Source organism: Cervus elaphus, chromosome X (assembly GCF_910594005.1).
Source record: "Cervus elaphus chromosome X, mCerEla1.1, whole genome shotgun sequence".
Classification (NCBI taxonomy): Eukaryota; Metazoa; Chordata; class Mammalia; order Artiodactyla; family Cervidae; genus Cervus; species Cervus elaphus.
The window spans coordinates 155,379,597-155,394,624 of NC_057848.1; the positions used below are offsets into that span (position 1 = coordinate 155,379,597).

At 39.6% G+C, this 15,028-nt stretch overlaps 1 protein-coding gene across 3 annotated transcripts in view; it reads left to right on the plus strand.

Moving 5' to 3' along the window:
• The first annotated feature begins 353 nt into the window (after positions 1-353).
• Positions 354-15,028, plus strand: part of RPS6KA3 (ribosomal protein S6 kinase A3) — a 102,066-nt gene continuing 87,391 nt past the window's right edge. For 2 of the 3 annotated variants that reach the window (XM_043895081.1, XM_043895080.1), the window contains exon 1: positions 373-500. Coding sequence is in view for 1 of the 3 variants with exons in the window: in XM_043895079.1 (XP_043751014.1) it covers positions 432-500 (69 nt within the window). In the remaining 2 variants the exon portion in view is untranslated. Of the gene's footprint in view, positions 501-15,028 lie in introns of all 3 variants that reach the window. The other variant, XM_043895079.1, reaches the window with a different exon arrangement.

Consider the following 15,028-nt stretch of genomic DNA (forward strand, 5'->3'; position numbering starts at 1 on the left):
GCCCCCGGGTGCGCGCGGCGGTGGCGGCGGCGGCCGAGCCTCGCTCTGAGAGACAGGTATCGCTTAGGCGCCATGTTGTGAGCGGAAGTGGGGGAGCGCGCGGGGGCCGCTGTTCTGCTGGGAGCGGGCGCGGGAACCGGCGGGGGGGGGCGGAGCTGTAGTCCCGGCGGCGGAAGGAGAGAGGAAGAAAGGGGCGAGACCCGGTGCCGGGCAGCGGCGCGAGGCTCTCGCTCAGCGCGCGGGCGTCTCCAGCCGGGCGCGCGGCGTTCGAGGGTCTGTGTCGGCGCCGAGCCCTCTCTCGGGCAGCCGCGGTTGCTGCTGCAGCTGCTGCCGCCGCTTCTGCCGTGGGGCTCGGGCGGCGACGGAGCGGGGCCGGCCGCGGGGCGGGCGGGGAGGGAGGAGGTGGTGAAGGCGGCGGGCCGGGGGGGAAGATGCCGCTGGCGCAGCTGGCGGACCCGTGGCAGAAGATGGCTGTGGAGAGCCCATCCGACAGCGCTGAGGTGAGTGCAGCCGGGCGGCCGGGGCCGGCGCGCCCCCTCCCCGCGCCCCCGCCGGTTCGCTCTCTTCCCGGGAGCCGGCCACTCGGCCCCTTCCTCTGCTTCTCGCTTCTCCCCTCGGTTCGGGATTCCGGTTTGGGTAGTTGGGGTTGGTCTGTTTGCCCTTCTCTTCCTCCCACCCGCACCCCCTCTCCCTTCGCTCGCTAGAGGGGCTGTGGTGTGGTGGCGCGTGGGGTTTGGAGTGGGCGCCCGGGCTTTGCAAGAAGCCGATTTTCATCAACTTTGCGTGGGGGGAGCAGGACGCGGAGCGGGGGCCGGCGAGGAGTTGGGAAGTTTGGCCCTGCCTGGTCGGGGGCTTCCCTGGACCCTGGTGACTTTGGGGGATGCGGGAGGGGTGTGGATTGGGTTCACTGGAGAGCGGGGACTCTCGAGTCCGGTCAGGGGACAGGGTTACCCTGGGGAACCGGGCGCGCGTGGGCAGGAACGGCCCAGGACAGGGGTGGCGACCTGTGGGGGGTGGTTTCGGATAAGGGGTGCAGGACAGTCGAGGGTTTGGGCCCCCCCCATCTGCCGCAGTAGTTTCTGCTGCTGCGAAGGAAAAAGGGGAAGCTTGAGGTTCTCCATCCCACCCACCCCCCGCCCCGTTTCTGAGGTTGCTGAGCTTGAGGACCCCGTCTCTTCGAGTTTAACTTGAGTTTCCTGTCCGCGGAGATGATACGATGATATTCAAGGAGATCAGCGGCCGCAGTAAAGGGCTTTCTGGTTTACCTCGCCCGGGATCTGATGACCGTCCCTGAGATACCCACCCTGGTGACCCAAACCCAAACGATATACCCAAACAGGGCCAGACAGAATTTCCCCGGCTCTTCGCAGCCGCTTCTGTCCCAGAACCAACTCGGGGTCTGTGAAAATAATCCAGACAAGACCCATTCCAAGGCATCAGCGCTCCTCTCCGGAGCGGAAAATCAATTCCTGATGGTGGCGCGTCTGTGATTCTTCCTCCTTGACTTTTTGCTGTCTTCTATCCCCACAGCGGACTTTGGGGGATTACAGGATGATAGGCTGCGTGTGTGTGATAGTTACTGAGTGAGTGACCCCATTTCTGGAAAGCATGACTGAAGCGCGGGGGCGGAATGGGGCAGGCTCTGATGAGTGGTGTACTTGGCGGCAGCCGCTGCCCTGCCGGCCTCCGCAGTGTGAGAGGTGGATAGGGTTACTGGTTACGTCAGTAAGACCGAGGCTCAGTTTTGATCTGAGATGCGGGACACTTGCATTCTTGAGTAGAGTGGAGGGGGAGGGGGACGGGGATCAGTTCAAATCACTTTGCACTTTTTGCCTGGTCACCTCCGCTGCTGAATAAAGTAAAATGTTTACTTGCTCTCCTTATCGCAAGCAGAATTGTAATAGTGCTTACGGTTGGTGCTTTGCATTTTGCGACTTGGATCAGATTTTTAAAACCTAAACGAAACGCTGTTCTTCCATGGAAAACACATTGATAGATGTTTCCTAAAAATATTTTTTTTAAAGGAAATAAGGTTTTTAAGTCTGGCGAAATTAAGAGAATTTCATTTAAAATTGTTAGCCAGTCGAATATTGTAAATTTTTGGTAAGGAAATCAAATTTAGAATGTTTAATAATCTTCTGAATGGATAGTGTGAAAAAATAATGCGTCCGGTACTCTTTTCATTCATTTTTTTTCTTCAGAAAAATTTTTTGCTTTAAGTACCATAGGTAAAAGGTATGTTCTCAAACTGCCGACCTTGTGGAAAGAAATTGAATTTGCTTTGAGCCTGATTTTTAGATGCAAACGTTAACATTTGCTACTCGTAATCAGTCCACATTTCTGCTTGGCATTTATCAATGTGTTAAAAAGTCATTTAAGTTTCCACCTGTTCCTTTTTCTATGCAGCATACATTTGGATAAAGAAAACACAAAACTAACGTTTATTTAGCACTTAATATATGCCAGATACTGCACTCATGCTATTTCATTTTATCCTTCCAATCCCCCAACAGAGTAGGATTTTGGTCTCCATTGTTACAGATTAAGAAACTGATTTCAGAAGTTAAGGGCACAAAGATTATAAATAGTAAATGGCAGAGCCATAATTCAAAGTCAGGTGAATATAATTCATGTGCTTTACTTTATACTAGGGTAGATGTTTCATATCTTTTGTGGGAAAAATCAGTATAAACAAATAAGCCAATAGTTAGAGGCCATGTATTTTTCAGAAACAATTATGGTATTATAAGATGTCTCATTTGTTAAAGCCTACTTATTTCAGTTACTGTCATGGTTTCCAGAACCTGGCAGATAGGTTTCCACAACTTGCCATTTTCAAGTAATTTTCTTGAAATTCTGGCATAAGGTATTTCAATCAGAGCCAGTGTTGTCTAGATTTATTAAAATTAGATTCTAACAAATTGCCTTTAGATATTTTATTGCTTTTGCTTATTCAGCTGTTTCAAGTAAATTACTTCTGACACAAATTTGAAAATACTGAAACCAGTAAGGAGAAGGTTGAAAATTTTCATTTGGATGTCTAATATTGGACTTAATATTATGCTGTCTTCTCCCCAGTAAGTTCTTATCAGTGAATAATTGTATTTTACTAGAGTAAAATCATTTTTGAAAAGTCATTGAGTAAAAACACCAAAATGTTTCTCTTCAGGCTAAAAGATGTCAGGGTCCTTCTCTATAGAGATTTACATTTACAGTCTCTTCCTTAGGAGACTGAATTCTTCAAAGCTGAGACTTTTTTTTTCTTCTTTATATCCTTAGCACTTGACACAGTGCCTGGCATATACATAATATAGGCCCCCTAGATGACCAGTGAGTTAATTACGAAGGTCAGGAATAGGGTAATTGTCAGTCTTATTTCTATTCTTATCATTTTAATCTTAAATTGAAATATGAGCAATCTTATAAGAACTGAGTACCTCACCAAAAGTACAGGCAGTTTCTTGATTCCTTTGTATGTCTTCTTGACCTCATATGGGTCTCATGGTGCTCCAAACAAAAAAACCCTTGTGGTTGAACTCAAACATGGCTCAGAACATGATAGGCTAGAACTATGCCAAATGTTTAAAGAAGCAAATTTAGAATAATAAAGGAAGTACTATGTAAGCAAAGTCAAGGTTGGTACAAGATTAAAAGCAAAATAGCTTCCTAAATGCTCCAGGTTAATTCAAAACTCTAATGAATTATTCAAGATGGTAGTGTGTTTTTGAATATTTGACTGTTTAGGACATGGATATCAAGGGATTGTGGCTACAAACTCCAGCCTCTGCTCTTAGGGACATTTACTGGATCTTAAGCCTGACTTAAAGTGACACTTTCTCAGTTTTAGTAAAGATAAATTCTAGTAAACCTAAATATGAATGATTTTCAAAAAGAAATTAAGGAGATTCTCTTTGCTTTATAGAAATGTGCTATGTAAAAATATAATAGCTACCTTGAATTCCTTTAAATAAGATGTACCCATAATGCATTGGAAAATATTAACTATATAAATATTTACAAAAAACAAGACCCTTGTTTTGGAAACCATCTTCACTGGATGTGCAACCTTTTGTAATCTCAAAGATTATATTGGATTCTGTATGTTTCCACTATATCAATATTAGATTTCTTACATTTCATCTGTAAGGAAAAACATTCTATTAAAGTGTGATCTTTGATTTTGAAAAAAAATGTTTTATTAAGTTTCTTTTCCTTTTCCTGTTTCATTTTTACCACTTTTCAGGTTTTTTTCTTTCCCCCAAGTGAAGATCTGAGGAGAGGACAGGTATTGTTACATGTCAACTGTCGAGTAACTGTGACACATTATTGAACACTTTGCTGTTTTTAGTGATTATAATATTAAATATCAGTTTTTTTAAATTAAATTTAGGAAACTTTGCTTTATTTTGGCAGCTTGATCCTATACTAATGGGGTTAATCCAAAATGAGAAACTTCTTTGATACATTTAAATTTTAAGATAAAGAGAGAAGCCTATCCAATTAAAGAAACAAGTATAGGCAGACTTTGCCTTTTCATCATTGTTTCTGGAAATCACAATGAGTGTATCTTATTTTTATATAAAAAGAGTGGCATAATTGGGATGTGCACCCTTGACCAAGGACATGACATTTGGTAAATTATAGAATGATCAAAAATATAGCAGATCATTTATCAGAAGTCTGAATTGCAGAAGAGTTGTAAAGATTTTTTTTAAATTTATCATCCACTAAAAAATTTATGCCATTGTGATCATTGACAAGATTTGCTCTAGAGTTCCATACTCAGGGACGTGTGATCTGCTAGGCTGTGAATGATAGGTGACCTCACGTGGCCCAGTTTGGCCAGTGCAGACTGAATATTTTAGACCCAGTGGTTTCAGATTACAGTGTACAACAGTGACATCTTGGTGGTCTCTTGGTAGTGCATGAATGTAATAGTGCTCAGTTGTTTATGTTTTTTGGTGGATAACAAGTTTTAAAGCATGGAGTGCAAGTGAGTAAATTAATATTTTACACATCCCACTCCCTATTTCACGTAATAGGAAGGAAAAAACCAAGTAATTGCATTTTAATACTTGGCATTAGACTTACACCGGCACCACACACCAGCCCCCCCAACCTTAGGAGTTGATAACAGTTTCCTGTGTCATTAATCTGGAACAATTATCAAATCTCAGTTACTCTCGTTTTTCAGTTTTATACCAAATAGCAAGATAACTAAATCTTAATTGTTAAGTAAAGTGTGTCATTTAGCAAAACAAACACAAACATATATGTTGTATAAAACAGTATAAAATATAGCCATATGAAACATAATGATCATTCAATACATTTGGCTGTTTTAAGCAAACAAGTTAGTTACTAGCAATTAAATATTTCAGTTTTACTTATTCCACTTTGTGGGATAATTTGAATGTATGGCAAAGTGTTAAAGAACAGACTTCAGAGCCATGAAGATCTGGGTTTGAGCCCTGCCTCTACCACTTAATATCTTTGTAATCTTATGCAAGTTATTTAAAATCTCTTGCTTTAACATTCTAATCTGTAAAATAAGCATAAAAACAATACCTACTTTATCGGGTTGTGATGGGAATTAAATGATAATATATGTAAAGCATTTGGTTCAGTACATGGTTTAAGCATTTAATAGTTAAAATGAATCATCTCTCAGACAGAACTATTTTAGTAAATTCTGTGTTTTTCTTCTGGGGTAATTTTTCCAGAATCAAACAGAACAATTAAAAATGGTTTATTTGGTTGACCTGTTTTAAAAGAACCTTTGTAATATTGGAATATAATTGTAAGGGTAAGGTGAACAGAAATCTCTTGAATCTTACCTTTTTTTGTATTGTTCCCCTCTTCGATAGTGTCTTTAAAGGGGGGAAACAGATAAAGAACATTTTGAGGAGTATGTGTGGAAGAAAGAAAAGAAAGTATGTTCATATTTCAGTAATGTTTAAATTGGAAGCCCTCTCACAATCCATGGCATTCTTGTTTAGTTAGCAGTAGTTTTTTTCCCTTAGTGATATATAAGATAATAGTGTATCTTAACACATGATGGTGTCTAGTAATTGATGAAATATGATATACTGTATTGTATATGTCAACCTCTTGAAGGAGGTGTGTCTGTGAAGAAATAAACTTAATATATAGTATCAATAAATAGAATTTTAACTCACTTTCTTAAAAAGTACCAAAACAAAATGTGTGCGTCTTTTTATATTTTAGGGTCACTTCTGTTAATTTTCTTTTTTAGGGACAGAAATTAATACTGCACACCTCCCTCCCCATTACTAGAACCATGTTTGTTTTGGTTATTTGATTATGCCATGAGTAGATGGGTTTTCCTGTCTAGAAATACAGTCCTTTGGATTTTATTCTGTTACGTGATACTGGTACTTAAGCAACTTTCAATAGTATATATAGTATTTTCAACTGAGAAGTCTCTGAAAATTTGCAAGATGTGTCTGTGTCCCAACAACCATCTTCTCCCTCCAAAACACACACACACACACACACACACACACACACAGGATCATGACATAATCAAATAAGTTTGGGAGTTGTGGAGTTAAATGAGATGTGACCAATGTCTTTACTGCCCAACATCTTAGAAATTTAAGATGATGATGTACATGATGAATCTGCAAAAAGGAAATAGCTCAAAGCGTTTGAGACTTGATGTCAGCACCCCTTTTTCGTGAACCATCTATTGAAGTCTCAAAGGACATAAGTGCTTTGCAGAACACAGTTTTGGAAAGTCTGATAACTATAGTAATAGGATCCAGTATTGCCTGGAAACAAGCTGTTATGTTTAATTGACTGTATCAAAGCTTTTTTTTCTGTAACTGTCAAAAGTTTTTGTCTCATTTTGAAGTCTTTCTAAATTAATTTGTGTAACAATTTTCCACCTTAATAGTGGACTAAAATTTAAATGCAATAACTTAAATTAAAGTTTTAAATAATTTAAACTTTTAAAAGCCAATGTTCTGAAATTAGTGGTCATATTCTATCTTAATATCAAGCTAATTGCCCCTACTAATTGACCCCCTTATTGACTTGCTGTGTAACTTATTTTTAATATTCATGGTTTTTTTTTAAACCTTATCACTTTCTACTTAATGCTGCTGTCAGTCTATCTACCTGTCCCATTCTTTTTTAATTAATTGCTTCAAACTTACAGTTACTAGAAAATAGCTAGGATTAATAACATTTTGATGCAGCTGTTTTTAACTTGGGAATATTGTTACTTCATCTTTTAAAAAATTTGCACTTACAGCTTACTAAATAATGTAAGGGCTTCCCTGGTGGCTCAGATGGTAAAGAATCGGCCCGCAATGCAGGAGAGCCAGATTTGATCCCTGGGTTGGGAAGATGCCCTGGAGAAGGGAATGGCAACCCACTCCAGTATTCTTGCCTGGAGAATTCCATGGACAGAGGAGCCTGGAGGGCTACAGTCCATGGGATTGCAAAGAGTTAGACACAACTGAGTGACTAAAGCTTTCATAAATAATGTAAAATGACTTTCTCACCCTTTTTCTGATCTCTGTCCATCATATACACATACCTCTGGAATCAGGGATGTTTGACGGACATATTACCTACTAACAAGCTGATTTTATATTTCAACCTACCATAGCGGAATAGCTCAATTACTGGCATTACCTACTCTGAATCTTTACCTTCTTCTCCTGAAGTTGTCAGCTAGAAAGAAATGTGAATGAACTAAAGATCAGCCTGCTGCAAGACTGAAAGCTAGCCTGCTGTCCCACCTGGAGTCAGCTCTCCACTTTGTCTTTTGGAGGGTATTTGTGTGTGTGTGTGTGTGTGTGTGTGTGTGTGTGTGTTTTCCCCATGAAACAGTGCTAGTTCCCTGAATATTACATAACCATACATTTATATGTAAATCCAAAAGCATTTTTATACTTCCTATTATTCTTCTCCTCTATTAGTATGAATAGAATTACAGCAGTAGCATAACTTAAGTCAGATTTGCCTGTCTTAACTAATATTCTATCCATGGTCTCTTACATACCTTAAAAACTATGTTTTATCCACCATGTTAATTGATTTTTATAATCTTACATGTGATGATGATCTCATCTTCATTTCTGACCTGGTCATCTAGATTTCTGTGAGCTTACCTCTAATCCTTTGGGCCACAAAACTTGTTATAGGAAACTTGGTATAGTCATTTGATATGAGTTATAAGCAGATGTCAAACGATAGCCTGAAACAAAAGTTCATTTTGCCATTAAGAGATTGAAGTACATCTCAAGTGCAGTGTTTGGGGAGATATCCTCACTCCAGAAATCTTGTAGAAGCTATACTAAAAACCTCAATTATGCAGGATCTTACTTTGCTTCTTCACATTTAGGAGCAGAGGAGTCTATCTGAAAACAATATAAAATAATAGGAGAGATTCACCTAAACAGCTTCTAGATAGGCGCTGTTCGGTTGCCACTAGCCACATGTGGTTATTGAGCACTTGAAATGTGGCTAGTATGAGGAACTGAATTTTTTAAATTAACTTTAATTAAAATTTTAATAGTCACCTGTGGCTATTGGCTACCACATACAACAGTACAATTCTAGATCATAGAATACAAATTGAATCCTTTTTTCTACACCAGTGTTTTTCAACTCTACCTTCTATTGCTTTTATTTTAAAGTTAATAGGCTTAACGCTTTTTCTAAATGAAAAGTATATTGAATATGGTTTTTCAAATTATGTTTAATCAGCTTTGTCTTGTCTATCTTCTACCCTGAAGATTTCGATAAGTGATACATGTACCTCAAATAACCATTCTGCACTTTATGCAACTCTACTAATTTTACAGTGACATTTCTCATTCAAGTGGTAACATTGAAGCATTGGGGAAATTTAGCAATCCAAAATGGTGCTTTTTGTTCACTATACTGTACTAATTAATACTGGGAAAGTAGATTGATACATCTTGGAGATTAACATTTACTCTGAATGCCTTTTCTTTGATTGGGGTTTCCTTGGTGGCTCAGATGGTAAAGAGTCTGCCTACAATGCAGGAGACCTGAATTTGATCCCTGGGTTGGGAAAATCCCCTGGAGAAGGAAATGGCAACCTACTCCAGTGTTCTTGCCTGGATAATCCTGTGGATGGAGAAGCCTGGCAGGCTACCGTCCACGGGATCGCAAAGAGTCAGACATGACTGAGCGACTAACAACTCTGTTTTCTTTGACTAGACGCTTTGTGTGTATCAACTTGAATGAGATAGATGTAATTAACCTCAACTTACAGATGAGGAAACTGAAGCCTAGAGAGGTTAAGTAACTTGCTCATGATTGCACAGCTATTAAGTGGAGGAGGCAGAGTTCAAACACCAAGTCTCACAGATTGAAAATTCCATTGATTTTCCACTAGACTGCCCAGCTTTGGTTGAGAACAGCATATAGGTGAGTGACTTGGTCAAAATGACATCTCCTCCTAAGGGAGAAAGGGTCCATATGGTTTGTACTGAACACATGTTTTTATGGGAATGTATAAGTAGACTTAGAAAAGCAAAATTGATACTACTCTTCAAATAGAGCTTGGATAAAATAACCTTCTGTGAGCTGGCTTGAGAAACAGCAGTTTTGACATTGTATGGGAAATTTTTACAATTTTTAAGCTGTCTTACAAGTGAGAATTTGAAACAAAAACTACTGTACTTGAAAAAGGAGGTTTGCCCAGATGTAATTTAACCCCTCTCCATACAGAAGCCCCTAGGTGTGTGCTTGAGTAACTGCTGTTTTTTAATTGCAGCTTATTAAATCATTACCTCTTTATATTTGCATCTTCTTTTCAGAAAAAATCTATTTGACTTTCCCTCAGAGTGCCAGAAAACAGGGTCTGACTGAACCTGAAAAAGTTGCCAATTATCTTGCTACAGTGAAAGAAAAGGAAATTTAAAGAAATGTTACATAATCATTGGTGGCTTTTTTTCACCCTTTGGATTTTTTTTAACTGTTAGGTTAAAGAGCCCCAGTTAATCTTCTTAAAAAATTGAGATATGATTTATATGCCACAACGTTTCACTCTTATGAAGTATGTAATTCAGTAGTCTTTAGTATATTCATAAAGTTGTGCAACCATCATCACTATCTGATTTCATAACTTTTTCATCACCCCCAGAATCCCATACTCATTAGCCAGTTACTCCCTATTCACTCCTTCCCCCAGCCCCTGGTGACTAATAATCTAATTTCTGTCTCTGTAGATTAGTCTCTTATGGACATTTCATATTAATGGAATTATATGATATGTGGCCTTTGTGTCTGGCATCATTCATTTAACATAATATTTTCAGGGTTCATCAATGTTGTAGCGTTTGTGTCAGTGCTTCATTTTTATGGCTGAGTAATATTCTGTTGCATGGTTATAGCAATTTTGTTTAACCATTTATCTGTTGATGGACATTTGAATTGTTTCCACTTTGGGCTATTATAAATGCTGTGAACATTTGTCTACAAGTTTTTATGTGAATATGTTTTCAGTTCTCTTGGGTATATGCCTAGGAGTGGAATTGCTGTGTCATATGGTAAGTCTATATTTAATTTTCTGAAAAACTGTCAAATTGTTTTCCAACTGGTTTGTGCCATTGAAAGGACTGATGCTGAAGCTGAAACGCCAGTACTTTGGCCACCTGATGTGAAGAACTGACTCATTTGAAAAGACCCTGATTCTGGGAAAGATTGAAGGCGGGAGGAGAAGGGGACGACAGAGAATGAGATGGTTGAATGGCATCACCAACTCAATGGACATGAGTTTGAGTAAACTCTGGGTGTTGGTGATGTACAGGGAGGCCTGGCATGCTGCAGTCCATGGGGTTGCAAAGAATCAGACACGACTGAGCGAGTGGACTGAACTGAACGTCTACCATTTTACATTCCCATCAGCAGTGTATGAGAGTTTCAGTTTCTCCACACCCTCACCAACACTTGTTATTGTTTTTTCATTATAACCACCCTGTGTGTGTGAAAGTGGTATCTCATTGTGGTTTTGATTTACATTTCTCTAATGAATGAGGTTGTGAAGGATTTTTCATGTCTTTATTGTCTAGTTGTATCCATAATTCTTGCGCATGTTTTGTTGCTGATTTGGAAACTTAAATGGAGTTTTACTCTAATTCTAATACAGAAGATGCTTACCTATGTCATGCTGTATGCATTGTTCTCAGAAAACTTAGTTTCAGTTTGTACTTTTAAAAAATTTGCTTCATTTTTAGATGTGGTAAATAAAAAGCTTTTTCTAAAACAATAGCTTTCCAAATGAGTGAATAGAGACCTGCATTCTTTGCAAATATCTTAGGATACCTCATCACCTGGGCCCACCTCCCAGCTAGGGCAGAGTTTCTAAAGAAACACATCTAGGAGTAAAAGATTAATTTTAAAAAATTAGAGAAAGAAAGCAAAAATTAGGTGATATTTTTCCTTACAGTCCCTTCAGCCTTCAGTCTTGTTATACTATAGTTTCTTACTTAAAGCAAGACCATAGCAATAAATCAAAGACCAATCAAAACAGAGAGTCTACAATCTCTGAAATTAAATATAAATAAATAAATGAATTTTCAAGAATCCATCTCTTAATGTGAGATATACAGATGTTTCATTTAAAGAAGTAAAAATGCAAAGCAAAACCCCTGTTTGCCTTCTTTCCTTCAAGTTCCTGTTGGCTCTTGGTATAATTCAAGAAGAATAGCTATCAAAATGGATGTTGGTAGCAGTAAGGGGAGTTACTTAAAGAGAGGTGTCACTGGCAAGTTAAAAATTTAATTTGCTTTAGATTATTAAAAAGAAGAGCTCCAAATGAGTTTTAAAGTGATCTCTCCCCCCTGGCTGTTCTGAATTTGTGTAGTATATTACCAGGTGATAATGAATAAAATAGAGTTCTTTCCTTTGGAATATTATAATGTGAAATTATTGAGGTGGACAGACAGTTGAGTAACTTGAAGCAAGCTAAGTTTGCCAGAAACAATATAAACATAATTGGATCTTTAGGGGAAAATTATGATTTATGATGTTATAGCAGTCCATAGTGCATTTTTAACCATAATATGGAAACTTAGAAAATAAATGTTATTACCCCAAACACCCAATAAAGTTTCTTTTAACATGTACGTGCGCGCGCGCACACACACACACACACACATGTTATTTCAACGTAAAAAGTAGTCATTTGGAAGAGACATCTGTTTATGCCAAGATGGAGGAGTCTTTTTTTTTTCCCCTTAGGTCTTCCTTTGCAACTAAAACACCTAACAAACAAGCACAGAAACACTCTGCAGACAGTCTGCCTTCTTATTTCCACATTTCAGACTTTGAGACTAAAGGAATGACACAAATAGTGAGTTCTCTGGGTGTTCTTATCACCTCCCATATATCCTGGAGGGTGTTGTAAAAGCCTTCAACCTGGAACCAACAACAGACACAGACAAAACGGACTCCAAGAAAAGCCAGTTCTCTTTAACCAGACTGTGGGGGGAAGGGTAGGCTAACAACAGTAAACCTTTTTGGCAGCACCCATCCTACTGTAGCCAAACACCAACAGAAAAACCCCACCCTACTCCTAAGCAGCAAGTGGCAGTGCTTGGATTCCTCTACCCCATGGTGTTGACTGGGCAGCTGAGGGACCTCATCTTCCCTTCCTGCCTAGCAAAAGCAGACAGCACTTTGATTCCCCCTGCTGAATGGTTTTGGCAGGTTGTGCAGGGACCCAATATTCCCTCACTGCCACCCCTGTCCCACTCCCTACAGAAGGAGGTGGTGTTCTCTCTAAAGTATTATCTGTGGGGTCCAGCAACCACTGAGCCTCCACCCCAACCTGAAGGAAGTGAGACATAACAAGGTGGTGTGAGGCAGGGCTAGTCCTGGCTAAGCCTCCCCACCGCCCTGTGTTGGTGAAGTGTTGAGCCTCCACCCTCACCCAGCATCAACAAGGTAGAGCAAGGTGGTTGGAGGTGGCCTAGTCAACACTGCTTCCCCCTCCCCTGATGCAGTAAGGCCCAGGTGCCACCCCAATCTGGCAGCTACGAGGCAAAAGAGTGGTGGATGTCAGGGCTGATTGGCACTCCACTCCCCCCTCTCCCCTCTCCTGTTGTCAGCTGGGTCTTTAAGGGAGCTGAACTTTCCTCTCTGCCTTGCAGGAATGAAGCAGTGTGAGTCAACCCTCCACTTCCCCTCTCCCTACTGTCAGTGGGATCTGTCAGGGAGCTGAGCTTACACCCCTACTCTGTGGCAATGGGGTGGTGCGGGTTGGTGCCCCACTTTCACTAGGAACAAGAGTGAAGCTGAACTTCCATCCCACCCATCTGCAAAAAGGCAGTGTGAGTCATTGCTCTACTTTTGCCAGGGTGGTGTTGGCGGAGCCCAGCAGGAAGCTGAACATACACACTCACCCTGCCCTCACACTGCACCTCAGCTGGTAGACTGCCTGCTAAATAAGAGTAACTAGGATCCAGAGTCTTAAATTCTCCAAGATGTCCATTATTGCAGTTGAAGTTCACTTAAGAACCAGGAAAATCATATCATGAATGAGAAAAAAAGGCACCAGATACCAACACTGAGATGCTTTAGATGTTGGTTGTCTAACAAGGATTTTAAAACAGCCAGTATAAAAATTTGAAACAAATGAAAAATTAATCTCAGAAAATAAATAAAGCATAAAATGGACATTTTGGAACCGAAAAATACAATAACCAAAATAAACTTACTACATGGGCTCAACAGAAGAACAGAGGGACTTCCCTGGCAGTCCAGTGGTTAAGACTCTGGGCCTCCACTGTAAGGGGCAAAGGTTTGATCCCTGGTCAGGGAACTAAGATCCCACATGTGGCACAGCCAAAAAAACAAAAAAGAATGAAGATGACTGGAAAAGTATCAATAAAACTGAAGATAGAGTGGTAGAAATTGCTCAATCTGAATATCAGAGTAAAAATAAACCAAAAATTAAGTGAAGAGTATCTCAGGGGTCTGGGGAACATTAACAGGAGATTTAATATTCATATCACCACAGTCTCAGAGCAGAGAAAAAAGGTGGACTTGAAGAAATAATGCCTGAAATTTCCCCAATTTGGCAAAAGATGCCAACCTACAGATTCAAGAAGCTGATTGAACCCCACATAAGGTAAACCTAAAGTAATCCACACCTAGACACATCAAAATCAAACCTTTGGAAATGTGAAATTATTTAATGACTATAGAGTTTAAATTTTGCAAGGTGAAAAAATTCTCGAGATTGGTTGCACAACAATGTGAATATGCTTAACATACTGAACTGTACACTAAAAAATAGTTAAGATGTTAAATTTTATGTCACGTGTATTTTACAATTAAATTTTTTAAAAACAAACTAAAAGACAAAGAATCTTGAAGCAGTTAGAAATGAACTGTTACTTACAGGGGAACAATGATGGAAGCCAGACGGAAATGGCACACTGTATTTTAAGTACTGAAAGAAAAGAACTGGCAACTCCAAATTCTATACTTAGTGAAGATATCCTTCTATCATGAAGGTGTAACCAAAGCAGTCTCAGATGAAGGGAAGCTAAGAGAATGTGTCTGTAGTAAGACTGTGAAAGAATGACTGCAGGTAGTTCTTTAAGCAGAAAGAAAGTGATAAAAGAAAGATCTGGAACATCAAGAATAACATGAATTCTGCATATTTTCTTCCAGAAAATAGATGGGGAAACATATCACAAGTCATCTTTTGAGGCCAGTGTTACCCTGATACCAAAACATAAAGACAGTACAGAAAGGAAAACTATACATCAGTACCCTTAGAAATATAGACACAGAATCCTCAACAAAATATTAGCAAAACAAATCCAGCAACATATAAAAAGAACTATACACTGTGACCCAAGTGGGTTGTATTCCAAGGATGTAAGACTGATTCAGTATTCAAAAATCAGTTGATGTAGTCCACCATATTAAACAGTTGAAGAAAATATTAAAAATGTGCAAAACACATGATTGAAGACATACAGATTGGAAAGGAAGAAATTAAAAAATA